Here is an 18,727-nt window from a genome sequence, read left to right on the forward strand (position 1 = left end):
TGCATGATGGAGTTATTCCACCAGGCTTATGGTTGAAGACAGCAACAGTATTGCATCTGTTTGGCTTCTCCCCCACTCTTCCTTTTTCTCCTCTTCCTTTTCCACTGCCCCCTTTCCCCCCTTAGATCAGTACATGTGAGTTTGGGGATAGTATATTTAATTACTCCCCCTTTTATTGGATTTTACGATGCCTGTTCTACTGAGATTGTATGAATTTTATGGCATTTTATCATATTGATGTCACTCGATGCCCTGAGCCCATATGCAGAAGGCCACCTCATAAATCAAATAAATCAATAAATAAAAGCCCAAGAGTCAATTTTCCTGCTGTGACTTTGCTTGCTTACACTTTTACAACAGATTTCAAAAGAAGTTATTCAAGATCACAATCAGTTCATTCCACCAATGCTATATGTTTGCATACCCATAGATGTTTTTCGATGGTGGTGGAATATATTTAGCCATGGAAAGTTGTAAAGTATTGTGACTTATTTCTTAAAATCCCCCAGTTTTAGCTAACTAAAAATTACCGGCAGCTGTATTCTATGTTCCTTCCCCCTAAAATTCCAAGGGGAAATCCACATAAAATTTATTTCTGCATTCTAAAAACAATTTCCTATCTTATTTCCCCTCCTCAGCCCTTGATCTGACAGCTCCAAAGGCAAGATGGCTTCCACCAAAAACCGGAGTCCTCGCATGAGATCATGTGACAAGCTCTCTCTTCTTCTGGGTCTCTCATATGAAAACGATAGCAGCAGTTCAGCACTTGGTACTGAAGGCAAACGGCACAAAAACCTCTGAAGAGCTGCTGGCATATATAATTCTGCAGTCGGTGAAGCGGCGCAAATGCAGGGCACAGAAGGGGGACTCTATTGCTCCAAGCGCACTATGGTGTCCTAATCCTCTTTGAAAAATATTTGCGCTTAATTTGAAGCCGCACGAATAGGAAACCACATGGGATTTTTTTTTAGTTCTTTGGAGCGGACACGGTCCCTGCTTTAGAATGTTAAAGGGAAGGCTACATGGCGTTTCTTTTTTTGCAAGGCTATGAATCTCGAAAGGGGAAGAAACCGCTCGAATATAAATTGTCACTCAGTGTCCTCTTTTGAGTCAAGGAAGTTACTGTCACTGGTGTGGAAACGACAGGTAGCATGAATTGCCTATCGCCTTCGTTCACGCGTGTGGCCGCCCAATTACGCCGAGGACAGGCGGTGGCATTGAAGAAGCAAGGAATATGGGACAAGTAAGTGCCAGAGTCCATCAGCCCTCCCGCTGCCCCTCTCCCTAGTCGTTCGTGAGTACAGTTCTTTACAAGACTGAGACATAAAAAAGCGAGAAATTCAGTGGAGTCGTCACAATGAAGCTGGGTGTATTTGCAGAAACCGTTTTTTCCTGTGCGATGTGCAGAGCTCGGATTGTTAGGTAAGAAGGAAGAAAAGCACCTCGCCATGGGGTCCAATGCAAGCTGGGCGTCAGTCAACCAAAGTGAGCGGGGGTTCCCTCCGGCTGCCACCGGCGCTTTGAACGCATCCAGCGCGCACAATGTGGGGATCAACAGAAGCTCCCATGAGACCGGCACTTTAGAAGATGTGCAATACCGAGAAGGACAAACCTATAGACATTTTACTACTACAGTACAGATTGTCATCTTCCTAGGCTCTGTACTAGGTGAGTAAACACTGTTGAAGGTTTTGCTTACTAAGGACTTGTTTTTCAGGGGATTGCCCTACACAGGGAGTGACACCCAGAATCATATGTGGTTTCCTTTCAGCAAACTTACAGGCATCACAAGTCACCTTTGTGATATTTTTTCAAGGCAATTTCTTCTGGCAGCTTTTTAGACCAGATATAGCTTTAGGGAGTTGTTGTTTTTTTGTTTTGTTTTTTAAAGGAGGGATGTAATATAAACATAATGATAGCAGTTATTTTGACTGCTAACATTAGGCGCAGTGTTTACAAATCTTTAGGAACAAGGGAAGAAACACATTTGTGCTTTTATATTTCAATCCTTCAAATATTTTAAGTATTAATACACTTCTGTTATTTAATATTGCACTTTTCCAAGAGTTCCTGCTTTAGCCTCAGACACCCCCCCCCCCACCGATATGGCAGGATGTGGTTTTGAATGCTTTGTATTAGTCTCCCCCTCAAAAAAAAAAGTAGAATAAGTAAGTGTGCTGTGGCCTAAGGCTGAAATCTTTTGAACAGTCTTTTAAGGACTAAACTAGATGCAACTCAGGGAGACAGTGATCAGATTTTCTCATGGGTTTCATATTAATCTGATGGGTGCCATGGCACTGGGGAAGAGATTACTTAACCCCTATTCCTCCATGTTTTCCTGATGAAAACCTGACTTCTGTTTGTTTCATGATGGAAAACTCCTTATATCTTCATAGGATTTGAGCAGTCTAACTTAGTACATGATTATAGCCTAAGATTTTCGGAGTCAAACCAAATAATACACATTATCTATGTAGCTAAGGACTAATGGCTTGGTGAGACACCCAAAAGGCAAAATATTACCAGTATACTATTATAATGTGCTATCCCTGTGTTATAATTCCAAGCTAAAAAAATTTCTGCACAGAAGCAGGCCAATTACATGAACATAGACACAACAGTCTCTTTCACTAAACTAAGAGTGTTTGATCATATATAAGTTGAGCAGTGCATGCATCTTATAGGCACATCCATCTCTGGGAGTCGGCTGCAATTTTTCTCTGCACAGAACACTCTTCAGACTTCAATCAAAAGGGCAGGCCACTTAGGAAAGCCTGTTCCTGTACATGGATCATTCTCTCAGGATGTTCCCTTTCTTCCATGTATGGTATTGTAATCTTTTTCAGTCTTGTGGATCTTTGGATACCTGGAGCTTAGTAGTGGGACAAATCTGTACTGAGTTCACTTTTAAACATGGTCAGATTTTTACAGTTTTAGTACTGATTTAATCATTTGTCTTTTCTCAAGGGAAAAGTTGATGCAAATGTTCCAAACAGTTTTCTTGTTTTGTAGATTGAAGATTAGTTACAAGACAGTGATATTAAGTTTTCTAAAATCAAAGGATATATATGCATTGATTATTGTGGATGATAGTAATGTTTTGAAATTGTATATATTGCTACTAGACAAGTTAGACTCCTAATAATTTTTTAAAAAGAGAGATATCTGAATAGAAGATGGATATGCACTGAATTCAGCTAATGTTTTTTGTTGATGGTTTTTTGAAAACAAGTGAGAGTTTCCTTATAATCAAGGAGTTTATGGCTTGGCCGTATAGACTGACAATGTTGATTACTGGTAGTTAATTTTGTCTTAAACTTCCCAGGCAAAAACTGCATTAGCATGGTTCTAGCTAATACAACTGACCTATGGCAACCCCATAGGATTTTTCCAGGCAAAAGATGTTCAGAGGTGGTTTGCCTCTGTGTAATGACATGAATTTTCTTGGTGGTCTCCCATGCAAATACTAACCAGGTTAAACCCTGCTTAACTTCTAAGATTTGATAGATCTGGCTAGCCTAGGCAATACATGTCAGGGATGTGCTTGATTTGGTAACCAGCAAAAATGTGTGCTGTCAGAGCATAGCATCAAAGGCATAGCATCTTCCCCTCAAATTAAAGAAGTATTGGGTTCTTGCCTCTGATGTTGCACTGAGGAGGCAGAGGTCTCACTTCTTAATGCCCGGGAAAATCAATACAGTGGTAAGTAGAAGCCTCTACCCTTCTCTCATGTTTCACTTGTTAGATGAAAAAGTACAATTGCAGCTGGTGACCTGTTGATTTAGGCAGATTCCACATGGGCCAAAAACAGTGGTGTGAAAACGATGTATAATGGTTTAAAATGGTATAAAAGGGTTTACCCTGTTTTCACACTGTTTTCACACCGTTGTTTTTGGCCCATGCGGAACCTGCCTCAGTTTGTGGTCCCCTGAATTAATATTCATATTAACATTTAAAATTGATTCATATTTACATGCTTACATTCACCTTAGCCAATCTGAAATATGTTTAATATATGGTTTATTCTCTGTATATGGATACAACCACCTCAGAGCAGGGACTTGCCTTCTTTGTGACTCAAAGCATTCATTCACCTAAATCTGGTTACACAATCATGGTGTTTCCTGTGAGCTCCTAATCTGCATTTCTCAACTGGAGATAGTTGATACTACAATTTATTGTATTATTTACAGTGGAAGGGGGTATTCTGTGAGATAGACAAGGCTTTTCTGGTTTTGAATTTAAATTCTTCCTTTGGAAACTGAAGTCATGATTAAGATCACTAATCAGATTCAGGAAGAAGGTCTCCATTGGCTGTGCAGGAAGGTTGGACCCTTGTGCCAGTTTGAGTAATAAATACAATTTTTACTTTTATTTTGTATACATTATGTTCCTGACCTAACTGATTATTGTTTTGTGTTTTCGTTGCATTCTAAAAGTCTTGCGATATCCTGCAAACTAACACATATATTGTTTCATGATATCCATTGTTTGATTTTCTGCAGGAAAACATTTGTTAAATGAACATTGTGGCTTCCCTGCTACTAGTACAAGGGCACTTCTGGACAATAGTACTTTCACTGTTGGAGCATCACCACAAGTATGAGCATTGTATTAAAGAATTCAGTAGTATGAGGGTCTAGATTTCCAAATTTGCTAAAGACAATATTGCAAATTTATTTACCACATTAGTTTCCCCATGTCCACCAATGATTTCCAGACAGTATGTCTGTATTATACAATTTTATCTACAAAACACCATATGAGGCAGGTGAAGCTGAGATGCCATAAGTTTCATGCTTGCGTGGAATCTTGAGCCCAAGTCACACAGCGAGTTGAGCAAAAAAATTGAAGCTATGTCTCTTTAGTCTTAATTATGACACTCTAATAATCACTTCAGTATTTCAGATTCTCCAGCTGTAGTTTTTGACAAGTCATGCTTTGGAGCTCCCTCTCATGGCCAGCCCAAATATGAAAATACTTCTAATGCTGGTGTAGACACTGCTGCCCACCCTCCCCAGTTTTATTTTGTGATTCCCCACCCCACCCCAGAGCCATAGACCTTCTACTAATCTATCTTGTTTGGTCCTAAGAAGCCAAGAGTTTTAAAAAGCATTTCTTGCTTCTTGTAAGTATCTGAATTGGCCTGAGAAAGAATTTTATTTATTGAAGAATTTGCCTTCTCTGGACACGTATTCAAGAGGGCTTGCAAGAAAAAATCACTTACAACAATACAGTCAAGAAAAAAAAGCCAACACTAAAAAATGAGAAAGCAGTAGTAATAGTTTTAAAATACTAGTAAGCTGGAAACCATAGCACAACTGATAGAGTTAGGCCTCGATTTGCCATATCAGGGTTGGGAAATACCTGGAGATTTGGGGGCGGGGGCAGGAGGAAGTGGAGCCTGAGGAGGACAGGGTTTATAGAGTAGAGGGACTTAATATGGGTATAATACCATAGAATCCACCTTCCAAACAGCCATTTTATCCAGGTGAACTAATCTCTGTTGCCTGAAGATCAGTTGTAATTCCAAGAGGAGGTTGGCAACCCTAGTTGGGCCTCATCAGAGGCAGAGGACGCCGTGTCAACTGACCACACGGAGGCCGAAACCCTGAAAGGCCCTGTGGTTCTTGGGTCCTCTTGACACCAGGGACTTTCAGGAGAAATGCAGCAAACTGTGGGTGTTGGACCAGAAACCCAGATGACCCATGAACAGAAGCATGGGTCAGAAAATGGCCTGGGTAGCCTAGGCTAACCCTGTCTTGCCTGATTTTGGAAGCTAAACAGAATCAGCCCTGGTTAGTACTTAGATGAGAGACCACCAAGGAAGTCCAGAGTTTCTATGCCTCTCTGCCCCTGAGGTATTAGAAGATCAGGGGTAGGGAACCTGCGGCTCTCCAGATGTTCAGGAACTACAATTCCCATCAGCCCCTACCAGCATGGCCAATTGGCCATGCTGACAGAGGCTGATGGGAATTGTAGTTCCTGAACATCTGGAGAGCCGCAGGTTCCCTACCCCTGATCCAGACCCACTGTGAGGCTTTGCAGGATGTTGGACAGGCTCTACTGTAAATGCCTTTGGGCTTCAGACCCCTGCTATGTCATAGCTCCAGTTTGGCTCTGACTCTTCTGGGATTAACAGCTTTGCTATCCAATCCTGTCTTGATTCCTGATTGCCTCCATCTGTGAAGGTTTCTGCCTGCACCTGGTACCTCAATGCAAACAGGACAACGGCAACCATGAAACTTTAACAAAACCTTATACAAAGTGGAAAGTTGGACCAACACCTCCAAAGTTTCTGTTATAAAAGTAGAGAAAGGGCTAGTAGACCTCTCAGGAACTTGAAGGGTCTGAATAAGTAGAAGTAGATAACTCATAGATGGAAAGCAGACCATAGTAAATCTGCCACTGGCCTGTACAGAATGGAGAAAGAAACAGGGCAAGTTCTCCAGCCAAGTCACCCAAGCATTTGAAAATAACAGTGAAGAGGGCAATGATGCATCACAGGCATTTGCCCCATTCCCAGCCATCTGTGGTGCAATGGACCATAGGCATGACCTACTGGAAGCCTGAAGCATCCAGCTTGGTCTGAGGCAACCTCATGACTTGAATCTGGCCAGTGACAGTGTGAGAGGTATCAGCAATGGGTGTACCTTGATTGGAAAAACAAAAGGAACCAGTCTTGGGGAACAGAGGGAAGAATTTGAACTTTCTCTAGTAACTAACTACCTATGATTCTTAATGAACACCCATCCTTTCATGCCTTGGCTCTCAATGAATTTCCCAGTGCTGACTTGCTGCTGTTTAAATGAATGGCCCTTCTGTCATTCATTTAGCAGAATTTGTTGGCTTCCTTATGCACATTTACCTGTTGAGCTTAATTCCTAACCAGAATCAGGCCCCCATGATGGAGTTTAAAATTGGGAACTCTCTAAAACTGCAGTGCATCTCTGGAATGAGAGATGCCCATCTCATTGAGTTTGGTGCTAAGATCCTATGTTGTTATGCTGCCAGAGGCTAACGTGATCACCCTTGTAGACAATCATTTTTTTAGTTATCATCTTTAGTTACTCTGTTGCACATCTCAATGTATTCTTTCTTTTTCTTTTGCTAACAATTTTTTTTATTCCAATGATTAACTAATAAATCAGGTCATGTGTCAGATATGTACTAAAGGACCCAAGGAGTGATAGAAAAGGAGAAAAGGAATCAGATCTCAAGTTCTTGTATCTGGAGCAAGAGTTATGTATTTTACTTTAATGTTTAATCCAATCTAGAGGGCTGAAACGTTTCGTTGAATTGTTTAAGGAATTCATTGTTCTAATCTTGCCTATGGATTGAAACATGATTGACTATATTGGAGAAAGGAGCGGGCCAGTTCTTCAACCATGTCACCCAAACCTTGGACAGCACAATGTAGAGGGCGAGAACTGCTATGGTATAGCGGTAGTTAGAGTGTCAAATTAAGATGAGGGAAACACACTGAATCCCCACAGTGTTGTGGAAACTTCCTGGGTGACTTTGGGCCAATCACACAATGTCAGTCTAACCTATCTCACAGGGTTGTTGTGCAGATGGAATGGAGGTGAGGGAAGCTCCTTTGGGTTCCTAATGAGGCGAAAGATGTGGTATAAATAAAGTCAATAAATAAACATATTGAAGGTTGGATTGAGGGCCATATTTCTGTGAGTGCATGGACTTTCACCAGCACAATTTGATTCCATTTCCCCACACCTATTCAGAATTTAGTGCTGCAGCAGGAGGAAGGAGGTAGGAAAATACTGCTCTGCAGGTACAAGGACCTCTGCCTGTGGCAATATTAATCTGCATCCAGGTCTGAATGTTACATCCAGACCCATATCTTTCATATGAATGCAACAATATTTGTTGAGTTTAGTTAAACTTTTATCCAGTTTTTAAGAAACTTGGAATTATTTTACTAGCTGACTAGACCAGTGGTTTATTTCCAGCAGTGATTAGCATCCTCATCAAAGAAAGCCTATATAATAGCAAACTTAAAATTTTTTTTTCTAGATTAGAAGCATTCACTTTGAGAGATTATCAGAAGTTTGGAAGTGAGAAGGAACAGAAGAAAGAAATTCCATGAGCTTTCTGGAGGTTTCTGTTGCCATAGAAACACACTTCCTGTGCTTCACAATGCCTTATCCAGCATTTCACCAAAAAGTATTTTGCACATTAGTACATTGATAGTCAAGAAGAGTACCTTCTCTTAACAGTAGGCAATGTGTGAAATGCAATGATGTGATTATAGTGATGATGTATCAGTGTCTAATATTCTAGTTATGTGTTTCTGGATTCTACTCAATAATAATTTATGCCACTATGGGGCAGTCTTGGGATATGAAGACACTCCACAGTAAGATATCTGCTATTTTATATATCCTTCTTTCTGACTATACTGCTTCCCCTGAAAGCTGACAGTAGAATTGTATATTAATTCACCATTTCCATGACCTTCTTTGCTCTAGAATGCTCCATTTAGGTCCTAGTGCCTACCTAATTCTGTCCCCAAGTCATTAGGCTCAAGTGGAGCATTCTAGAACACAGAAGGTCCGGGAAATGGTGGCTTAATATACAGTTCTACTGTCATCGTTTGGTGGAAAACAGTATGAGGTCCGGGAAATGGTGGCTTAATATACAGTTCTACTGTCATCGTTTGGTGGAAAACAGTTGAGTAATTTATTTCTCATGAGTTTTTTGAGAGAAGAGCATTTCTCTCTTCACAGTGGGTGGAGAAAACAGAAAGGAAAGAAAATAGCAAGGACTTACTCTTCATCCGTAATGTGTACTTTGCTGAAAGTAGGTTAATGGACCATGCAGAAAAATGTGATTAAAAATGCAAGTGTTGAAAGGAAGAAGGGAGACAAGATGGGCAGGGCATTCTTCATTAATAAATCCTTTTGGACAAGATTCTTCTCTGAACAAGACTCTTCTCAACATTAAGAGGTACTTTTTCAAATGTTTGCAACTATGTGGAGTTAGGTGTTTTGCATTCTGTGGGGAACAATGTCCTGGATGCTTTATCACTGAAGTTCGGGGGGGGGGGGGGGTTGATGGAACTCTATACAGAGTTCAGTTTGCAATTCATTTCTTTCCAGATGTCAGGCCAAGCTCAAAGTACTAAGTGTTTTGAATATATACATTCTTGCATGGCAGGGGGTTGGACGTCATGCCTTGTGGTCTCTTCCAATTCTATCATTCTATTATTCTAACAGCACAATCCAGAGCTGAGGCAGACAGGGATGGTGCTGTTTGAGCATCGCTCAACCTGTTCAACAGGGCTTTCCTGCAGCATGGGAAGCCCAAAAAAGTTTTTTTAAAAAACACCTCCAACTCCCCCATAGTGTATGAGGGTTGACAGGGATCTGGAGGCCCCACCCTCCAGAACACCCTTGAACCCACCCAGAATGTTGCCATAGTTGGGGACTGAATGTAAGTGCCAGTGCGAGGCCACGCGTTGAGACCGGGCATTGTGGGGTGCTGCTGCAGCCAGATACCAGCGGATTTCCCCCTCCATTGTTGTAAGTGCCCCAGAGGACATTTACACTGGCGGAAGCACATGGCGCATCCAAAAGGGGATTCAGCCCCTCCCCCCAGATTGCACTGCCAGTCTTTTCATGACAAGGTCTCCCAAAATATGAGGAATACATAACAGTCATGTCACTAGTTTGCCTGATATAACAAGAGTCGGCCATCCAACAGCCATTGTTGAGAGCTAGTAGTATAGTGCATGAAAGCCTTGCCCATGATTGCAAACTTAAAAGAACAGAAGTAAGGCAATTTCTTAGAGGCATATAATAATGCTCAGAATTTAGGATTGCCAACAACCAGGTGGTGGCTGGAGATCTCCTGGGATTACAACTGATCTTTAGGTGTCACATTAATTTACATTGAGGCCATGGCCACTTAGAAAAGTGGATTCTATAACATTGTACTCCATTGAAGTCCCTTTTCAAACCCTACCCTCTTCAAGCTGCACCCCCCAAATCTCTATGTATTTTCCAACCTGGTATCCCTATCAGAATATACATCTGTTCACAAATCAATTTTGGTTGCTCGGAGAGCATATGACATAGTGGTAGAAGAGGACTGATGTGACCAAAGTTAAAAAATTCTCTCCTTTGAACTAGAAACTTACTGGGTGACCTTGAGCATCTGACATCCACTCTGATGTCAAATAGGAGTGTTGACAGGAAAAATACGGTACAGAGAGAACTATGTGTGCAGCCCTCAGTTCCATGGAGGAAAGGTGAGATGGAAATGTGACATATGGGAAACAAAAACATTTCAGGCCAGCTTCTATGACAAAAGGATTGCCTGGGATTGAAACTTTTATGGGGAAAAGTTCTGGATTGGAAAGAGGAAAGCAGAGGCAAGGAATCTAAAAAAGGGGACGAAGAAAGAGAAGCCTGAAGTAAGGATAGGTAGGTGAAGGAGGTTGGGCTGGGGGAGACATGGAACCATGGCCCCTTCCGAACAACAAAAGTACAGCGGGTTGCAGTTGGTGCATTCACATGCCTCTGTGCAGGCAGAGAATGGAGCCCACAGAAGCAATGCAGGTTGCTGTCGTGCCTTTGCACAGAGGTGCTTTTTAAAAAAAACCTACCTCCCACCAATGAGAGACAATGAAGGCATGCATGACTAAACCCCCACAGCCATGCTGATGGACGTTATGACCCTGTGACCTGTGTGGCTACGCAGATGCCAGACAGGGAAGAAAAGGAAAACAGAACGCACAGCTGCATTACAAGCTCCTCCTGGCTGCTGTTCACTTGGAAGCAGCTGCAACCCGGGCTATTTAAAAAGAATCGCGGATACGCAATTCTTGAAAAACCTGGGTTGGGCAGGAAAACACGTGGTGGACATTAGCAGCGGGATCTGTGTGAAGCCCCCCCGCCCCATTGGGTTTTATATGGGTCTGGGATCAGGAGGATCTGTGTAGATCCTCGTTTTACCCTTTTCCGCCTGTGTGGAAGGTGAAGCCTAAGACAAGCTGAAGCCTATCAGAGAAAGGGCACTGAAGAAACTTAACAATACTTTAAAAGGGGGAGCAAGGAAAATTGAACTTTCCTGGCATATCGTATCGTATCATATCATATCATCATATCATATGCTACCCTTTCCCATAAATGACTCAGGGTGACTTACAATAAATTTACAGTCAATTAAAACAATCAATTCCACCTTAATAAGCAATAGCTAAGGGGAAGGAAGTAAAGGGGAAGGGAGGGAAAAGGAAGGGAGAGCAGAAATTATTGTTACTAAAGCCACTGATAATAGAATAAAGGAGAAAGGCTATCTTTTTGTTGATCTAGGCAAGAAATTTTTACTCACCTCTGCCCCCCCCCCCCCCCATTTCATCCTCTCAGTTAGATTCCAATGAAGAGTAGAATTCTTAGGGAAATTATAGAAAATACAGGGATTGAAGGAACACACTTTCGGTCTATGTTTGCTTTTATACAATGATGCATTGAATTCAGACAATAGAGCACTGCCTGTAATGGGAACCTGCTACTTACTGTTTATTTGTTTTAATTCTTAATATGTAACAGCACTTAATCTACTCACCTGCTGGTCTACTGAGCTGTAGGGGCTGTGAGATGTGCCAGGTCTGAGGCTCAGAACAACTAGACCAAGAATCCTGGGCAGCAACTCAATTTTGCCAGGTGGTGGTACAGGCCATGCAAAAGATCAGTCGCCTCCTACGCAAGACATGGCATGTTGGTTTTGTATCTTTGTTTTCCCTTAACCTTTTGGACAATTTGTTCTCTTTCTGTGCCTCTTGCTTGCAGGAAATTAAGCTTAGTGAGACCTGTATCAGTACTGTAGGTTCTCTTTGCAGAGGAAGTAGATGGGAGGCAGCAGTCACGAATACTGTATTTTAATAGTCTGTGGGGAGTTTTAAATTACAGTGCTCTAATTTCCCCAAATAGGGCATAATTTAGAACAGTAGAATTATGGATTGATCTTGCTGTGTCGCAAGGACTGCCCCTTATGGTCTCCCTTGTATGTGCAATTTTTCTCAGCTATATAGCAATCAAATTTTATTATCAGGCCAAAAGAGAAAAAAAATCTCATTTCCTCATTTATCCTCATGAGATATCTGTGAGATGAGTTTATTTTTCCCTTTTGTCGACTGAGGTTTACAGATAAAGAAACATTGAATTTATATCAACGTGCCAAGAGGGATAAAAGGGAAACGGAGTTGATTGGTGGAGTTCTGGGGCTCAAGCTTGCTGGAGTGTTGTTACTACCTGATTCAAGTAAAGAGCTTATGAACTGAAGCCAGAGTCATGTCCTGTTTGTTCCAAAAGTGTGACCGAGCTCCTACAAAGCCAAGGTAGCCTACTCTGCAGGGGTCACTTTCAGGAGGCACTCATTTTTTTTTTGCTTGGTGATCCTTACAACAACCCTGACCATTAGATTGCCATTAGCCTCATGATATTGATGGAAGCTTACATTGAGTGTTTCAAGCTGAACTGAACTCAAGAACTGAATTGAAGATTTCCAGCTTATGACTGATGCTTTTAACTGCCATACTATATCAACTCTAGGGCAGAACTGTTGTGTTGTGAATCACAGCCCATGAATCTCATATGATCAAGATTTTAGAAAAGCTTTCAGAATTGCACTTGTATTCTTGTCTTTTCTGTGTTGTCAGGTCATTACTGGGTTATTAAAATAACAAATGTGAAACAGCTCTGTACCATTTAGGATGTTTCGACATGAGGATGATTCCCAATTGTGTTCTTGCAGCTGCAGAGACAATAGAGCCTCCACACAGAACGATTTTTCATGGTGTTCTGTTACCACCACCACCACCACCACCACCACCATCTGCCCCAAACTACTGAATTTGTTTTTACCACAATTTTGGAAACACAGTTTGTAGCAGGTATGTTGTTATAGTGTTATGACACTATGGCTGTATACCAGTTTTTTTTAAAGAAAGAAAGGCAAAAAAGGTTGTTGGCTTGGGAAGTATAGGGAAAAGGAACTCAAAACAGTGCCAGGTGTGACCAAGGGATACCAAAAGTCTGTACCTTCCCACTGACACTGGAACCAAACCACTGATTGCAATCTTCCTGGAAAGATTGTACCACAGCAGTCATTATCATGGTCATTATGGTCATATATATATATAAGAACATTATGGTCATTATGGTCATTATGGTCATATATATATATATATATTTAAGAACATAAAGGAAATGGGATAAAATGCTAATAGGAAACAAAAAGCTCAAAAACTAAAAAGAGGGTAGGCATAAGAAAACAATTAAATAGGTAAAATTGACAGAAAAGGGGAAAGAAGACTGTGATCATCAAATCACAGTATACGCTATACTCACCAAAAGGGGAAAAAACCCAACATTGTAATTTCATTTGCCAGATGCTGGACTTTTGTTTTGGAATGCTCCATTTGTGTCCTAGTGCCAACCTAGTTCTGTTAGAATTATTGAATTTATAAAACACAAACCATCCTACAGAGTATTTCCAGTGCTGCTGCACAAAATCTGGCAACACTGTATGTTATACCAGGATTGGTATCTGTTAGCAGCAAGGAAGTATAAAATTATCTCGTGTGACCTGGAAATCTGTACACCAGTGGCAAAATAAAATTAATACATATATTTTTATAATACCGACATTGGAGAAACACGTATTCTGTTGTTTCTGTGTGTTCAGATCCAGGGCATTGTGTCTTGCAATAAGGAATCTTCCTACTCCAGCCTTCAAGGACTGCTAAAGGAACAGCAAGGCATCATGCCAAAATTAAAAGCCCTCCGATGTTCAGGTACTTCAAGGTTAGTTAAATATGCTATAGGAGAGATAGAATTGGATTCACTAGATCTGATTGGCATGCTATGTCTGGCACATGCTGTTTAATGGCTTCTTTGGTCTCTTCATAACCCATGCTGAGTAACAGTTGTGAAGAAAAATTCAGAGATTACATCTGGATACTACTGAGTGTTTCCATGTAGATTGAAAGACATTGCCACACATAGTTTAGCCTCAATACCAAAGCAAGTTTGGGGGAATGTGTTCAGAGGCAACAGAAGAGCCAGATGATGGATGATTGAATAATGATGTTGTACGGAAACTGACACAAAAAAAGTTGCAGTTTGGGAACGATGCAGAGCTAAAGGTCTGTGTAGCAGCAGCCTGATTACAGAATATTACATTAACCTGGAGCAGTTTATAAAATGGATTCTAAAATTATATTGGAACTACTTAAACAGTAGAATTTTCAGTTGGGATAGAGAATGATCCACATGTCTATCAGTTTCTAAGTAATATCTTTTTTGTTGGAGCAATGGACATTTGTACTGCCCCCAGTGCTTGCTATAAGAGTTGCAGTTTATATGATGCTAGGCAGAGGCAGAGCGGGGGGAAACTGTGCCCAGGGCATGCATGCGCCCTGTGCCCCTGCCGTGGTGCTGCCCACCCCTATCCTACCCTCTCCAGAACACCCCCTACATGGCCTGGCCTGGCCATGCCTCAGCCGCAGCTCCACCTGGGGCATCGTCCTCCCCAGTCCCATGGACGCTACACCACTGTGCTAAGGTTTCATGCCATGCTCAATATTCTTCCAATTTCTTGACAAATTATGTATTTTTTAAAATAAATCCTGGAATATAACATTAATGCACTGAGGCGGAGTCACACCAGGATACTTGACTCTGGTGGAGCCCCAGGACCATTCGCACATGCTTGTGTGAGCGGCCCCGCAGCTGCCGGGGACCACAGACGTGCCTTCGCATGGAGGCGCGTCCATGATTCCCTTCCCTGCTGCCTCCTGCCTCGTCCCTGCTTGCCCCCTGGCCCATGGGATAGCCCCTTTCCCCCTGGTGGCTCTGAGAATGGGAGTCAGGGAGGGGGTATTATGAGAATCGCTCAGTGACCTATTCGTCTGTTTAAAGTGGCTGACAGCCATGGCTGTTTGCTCGACCCTGACTGTGCTCCACAGTAAAAGAAAAGAATAACTCATGGAGTGATTTTCATATAACCCACTCTGAGGCCGTTGGCATGGGTTGGGGGCAGTTTAGAGTCATGTTCAGGGTAGGAACTGTCAGAAGTTCCCGCTCAAAACATTGTTTATACCGCCCCCAACCCAGCTTTATTGGCCAGTGCAGAGTGGGCCATAAATAGCGCACCAGCTGCTAGTTCTGAAATCTGTAAGGATAATTGCTGGCACAACAAATATCATAACACACACAACCTGTTGCTTCATTTATGGGCTTCTCGATCAGGGTCATAACTGCACGTAGCAGCTTTTGTGCAATGTACATTAACCTTCCATTTACAGGTCATTTGCCACTGGATCCCAATCATTTCTCCTGACTCAATCTCTGTTCTCTTGTTTATAGTGTAAAAAGTATTGTGCGGGAATGCAAACTTTAGGCAGATGTGTAAATGTGAGAAGGGAAATTATTTGATTCTGTTGTTGGCATTTGTTCTCCAACATGATGTTCTGTTTCTTAGCAACTAGAACTAGATTAAAGGTATCCGTGTAATAAAATAAAATAAAGAGTGAAAAGGAGAAAAATAAATAAAATTTACTGTGACATGGTTTTCACCTTGGGATATAGTCTGAACTAAATTATTTAATTAATAGCTTTATTTGCAAGGTTGTTTTGAAATAGCAACATTTTTATATGAACTAATCAGTGATAGTGCCAGTCTTGTAGGTGGATGAAATTGTTTGTTGCTTTTCACATCAATTTTAATAAGTGAAATGGAGGAGAGGCACTGAAATTTTTCATGGTGTAGAAAGTAACTGACATAATGTTAGTTGGTTGCAATTAAGAATAATGCAAATATTGCTGTTTGAAATGCTTTTTCTCAGTACAAAAGGTTAATGAAAAATTATATTCCCCTTAAAGGAAAACAGAGAAGAAAGGAGCAATATGCTAATATAGAAGCACCTTAAAGATCAATAGGGTTTCCAGGATATATGCTGTCAAGACTGAAAGCTCCCTTCATCAGATACCAGTAGGAATGGAAATCCTTGAATTCTTAAATCACAGTCAGAATATGGGAGGAGTGTTGCAAAGAAGGGAGTCAGGATGTAAAGATACAATGTAAAATGTAATCAAGTATACCTTTTCATCCAGACTTGAAAGGGGTAGCAATGCAAGGAAAAGCTGAAGGTAGTAGAAAAAGGATTATTCTTTCATACTGCAAGTGAGAAACTGAGAGAATCGCACCTTGTTTAAGGCCACATTGTGAGCCTGTGGCTGTGACAAAATGTAAACAACCTCTTGGCACATAATCTGCACCCTTAGCCAATGTACTACACCAGCTCTTGCTATATAATAGAACAGTTGAGAAGAAAAGTGGGACAATTCTAGGTTTAGGAACAGGAGGTTGTATTGATAGCCTTATAATGAACTACTTTCTGCGACACTTGATAGCAATAATAGAATGTGCAGCTTCTGGGTACTTACAAGAACATGCTGCATGGCTTCTGGGTGCTTACAAGTATATGCTGCATGAAAGACAGGTATCCTAAAAGAACAAAGAGTAATTTTGAGTTGCACGTGTTATCTTTACCCCTTGTTCAACCATTACTCTTAAACCCAAGTGCAAGTGGAAACACAAACAATTGACTTGCTGTCTTATCTTATTTTAACATTGGTAAACTAGTGATTATTATGTCCTTTTGTAGCAATGGCTACAATGACATTTTCTATGAAGTGTATATTATGTTGGGAAAAAATGAATGAGTAAATAATGCTTGCAACAAAAACTTTATGTAATGTTTAGAGAAGATTGAAGGTAGAGCTAATGTAGTTGACATGTTTTGGGAAGTTCAAAATATAATTAATGTTCAATGCTATTTTCACACAATTGCTGTTGTCAGTTATTCTTCTAGAGCAGTGATACTCACTCAGTGGCTCAGAAGCCTCATGTGGCTCTTTGATATCCCACCTGTGTCTCTTTTAAGCTCTAATGTACTTTTAAACTATTAAATCAAATAAATACCAATAATTAATAATCAATGAGAACAGCACCTGATCAGTGATTGCTACAGACATTGCCTGAATCTTTGCGAATGTCCTCAGTGATTGCTACAGACATTGCCTGAATCTTTGTGAATGTACAGGCACAGTTATCATCAACCCCAAGAGCCACATGACTATTGTACACTCAGTATACCACTGACCAAATATACACACATGTAGAAATATATATACCACTGCACCATACACACTGCGCTATATGTACCACTGCACCATGCACACACATAGAAAATGTTTTTTTAATGTATTAAGGGGGAGTAAGATATACTAGTGCTTAGCATATCAGGCTGAGTTCATCTTGGTTAGGGTTACCAGAGGGACAGTGGAAAACAGCAGTTAAAGGAATTGAAGACAGCAGGTAGGGAGTTTGGAAAGAATCTAGCTGGGTAAAGCTGTGGAGAAGAAGGGCTTAAAGAAAGTGAAGGGGGTCAGTTTGTAACAAAGGATCTCAAATGCTAGAATAGAGAAACAGTTCAAAAGATCAATTGAAAAGTAACTTTGTAACTTCTACTGACTTTCTTCAGTGATGTATTTAAACCCTAAATAAAAGTTAACTTGTTGTTTGTTTAACTCTGTGGGCAAGTTGACGCAGGGAAAGGTTCACACAAGGAAGCTAATATATATTTTTGGACATGAATCAGTGAAAGAAGCATATGAATGAAGCAGTATTTGAGTTCCCAACCCCCATAGCTCTTTGCAGTGTCTAATTGAGGAGTAAAGGAGATTGAGCTACACCGTTGATGCCTCTGGGAGTAGGAAGGAGAACCTTCTTTGTTAAATGGTCATCTATCTGTAAACAAATTTAAAAGAGGCAAGACAGGTAGTGACTTGTGACTGGCTAACCTACCTGTAACCCTGAACCTGAGGGGAGAGGGTTATGGATGGTGGTATACACTCTGCAAGAGACAGGCAATTTATGCATACACTACTTACCCCATGGCTGTTTGCTTTGCAGTGAGGTTTTTTGTTTGCACAGGGATTATTCTGCAAAGTGTCTGTAGCCAAGCCAATCTTCCATTTTGCCTGTCTGCTACTTCCCTGCTTTTTCCATGCAAGGGGAAGTTGCCTGCCACCTTCCCCCTGCCCCCTGCTGTCTTTGGTCTAGTGCTGGTTTGCTAGACCATGTCACTTTCTTGTCAAGTTCATTGGGTCTATCACTCTACCCTGTTTCCCTGAATATAAGACATCCCCTGAAAATAAGACATCGTAGAGGTTTTGCTGAAGTGCGAAATATAAGGCATCCCCTGAAAGTAAGATGTAGCAAAGTTTTTGTTTGGAAGGATGCCTGGCGAACAGAACACAGAAAAATAAGACATCCCCTGAAAATAAGACATAGCGCATCTTTGGGAGCAAAAATTAATATAAGACACTGTCTTATTTTCGGGGAAACACGGTAGTAATAGACTACCGATGCAAAAATATATATTTTTAACAGAAAGCCTTTTTGATTGTTCTGAAATGGTGATACAAAGACAGGGAGGAACTGCTGTGGTGTGGCTAGGGGAAGGAGCGAGAAAACCCAAAGAAAGCTAAATGCATTCTGATCTCCTTTTACCTACAAATTGAGAGAAAATTCACACTTTCAGAGCTTTTGAAAATTGTGGGGATTCTCTGATCTGAAGGTGGGGTGACTGCCAAAGAAGAGGAAGCATGTCCATAACTGAGAACCCGAAGGAAAT

The 18,727-nt window shown here is 41.1% G+C and overlaps 1 protein-coding gene across 1 annotated transcript in view; it reads left to right on the top strand.

Moving 5' to 3' along the window:
- Positions 1–778: 778 nt before the first annotated feature.
- Positions 779–18,727, top strand: part of GPR176 (G protein-coupled receptor 176) — a 36,797-nt gene continuing 18,848 nt past the window's right edge. The window contains exon 1 of the mRNA XM_048484233.1: positions 779–1,668. Within this exon, the coding sequence (XP_048340190.1) occupies positions 1,449–1,668 (220 nt within the window). The 5' untranslated portion in view covers positions 779–1,448. The remainder of the gene's footprint in view (positions 1,669–18,727) is intronic.

This window comes from Sphaerodactylus townsendi, linkage group LG02, assembly GCF_021028975.2.
Source record: "Sphaerodactylus townsendi isolate TG3544 linkage group LG02, MPM_Stown_v2.3, whole genome shotgun sequence".
NCBI classification, from domain to species: Eukaryota; Metazoa; Chordata; class Lepidosauria; order Squamata; family Sphaerodactylidae; genus Sphaerodactylus; species Sphaerodactylus townsendi.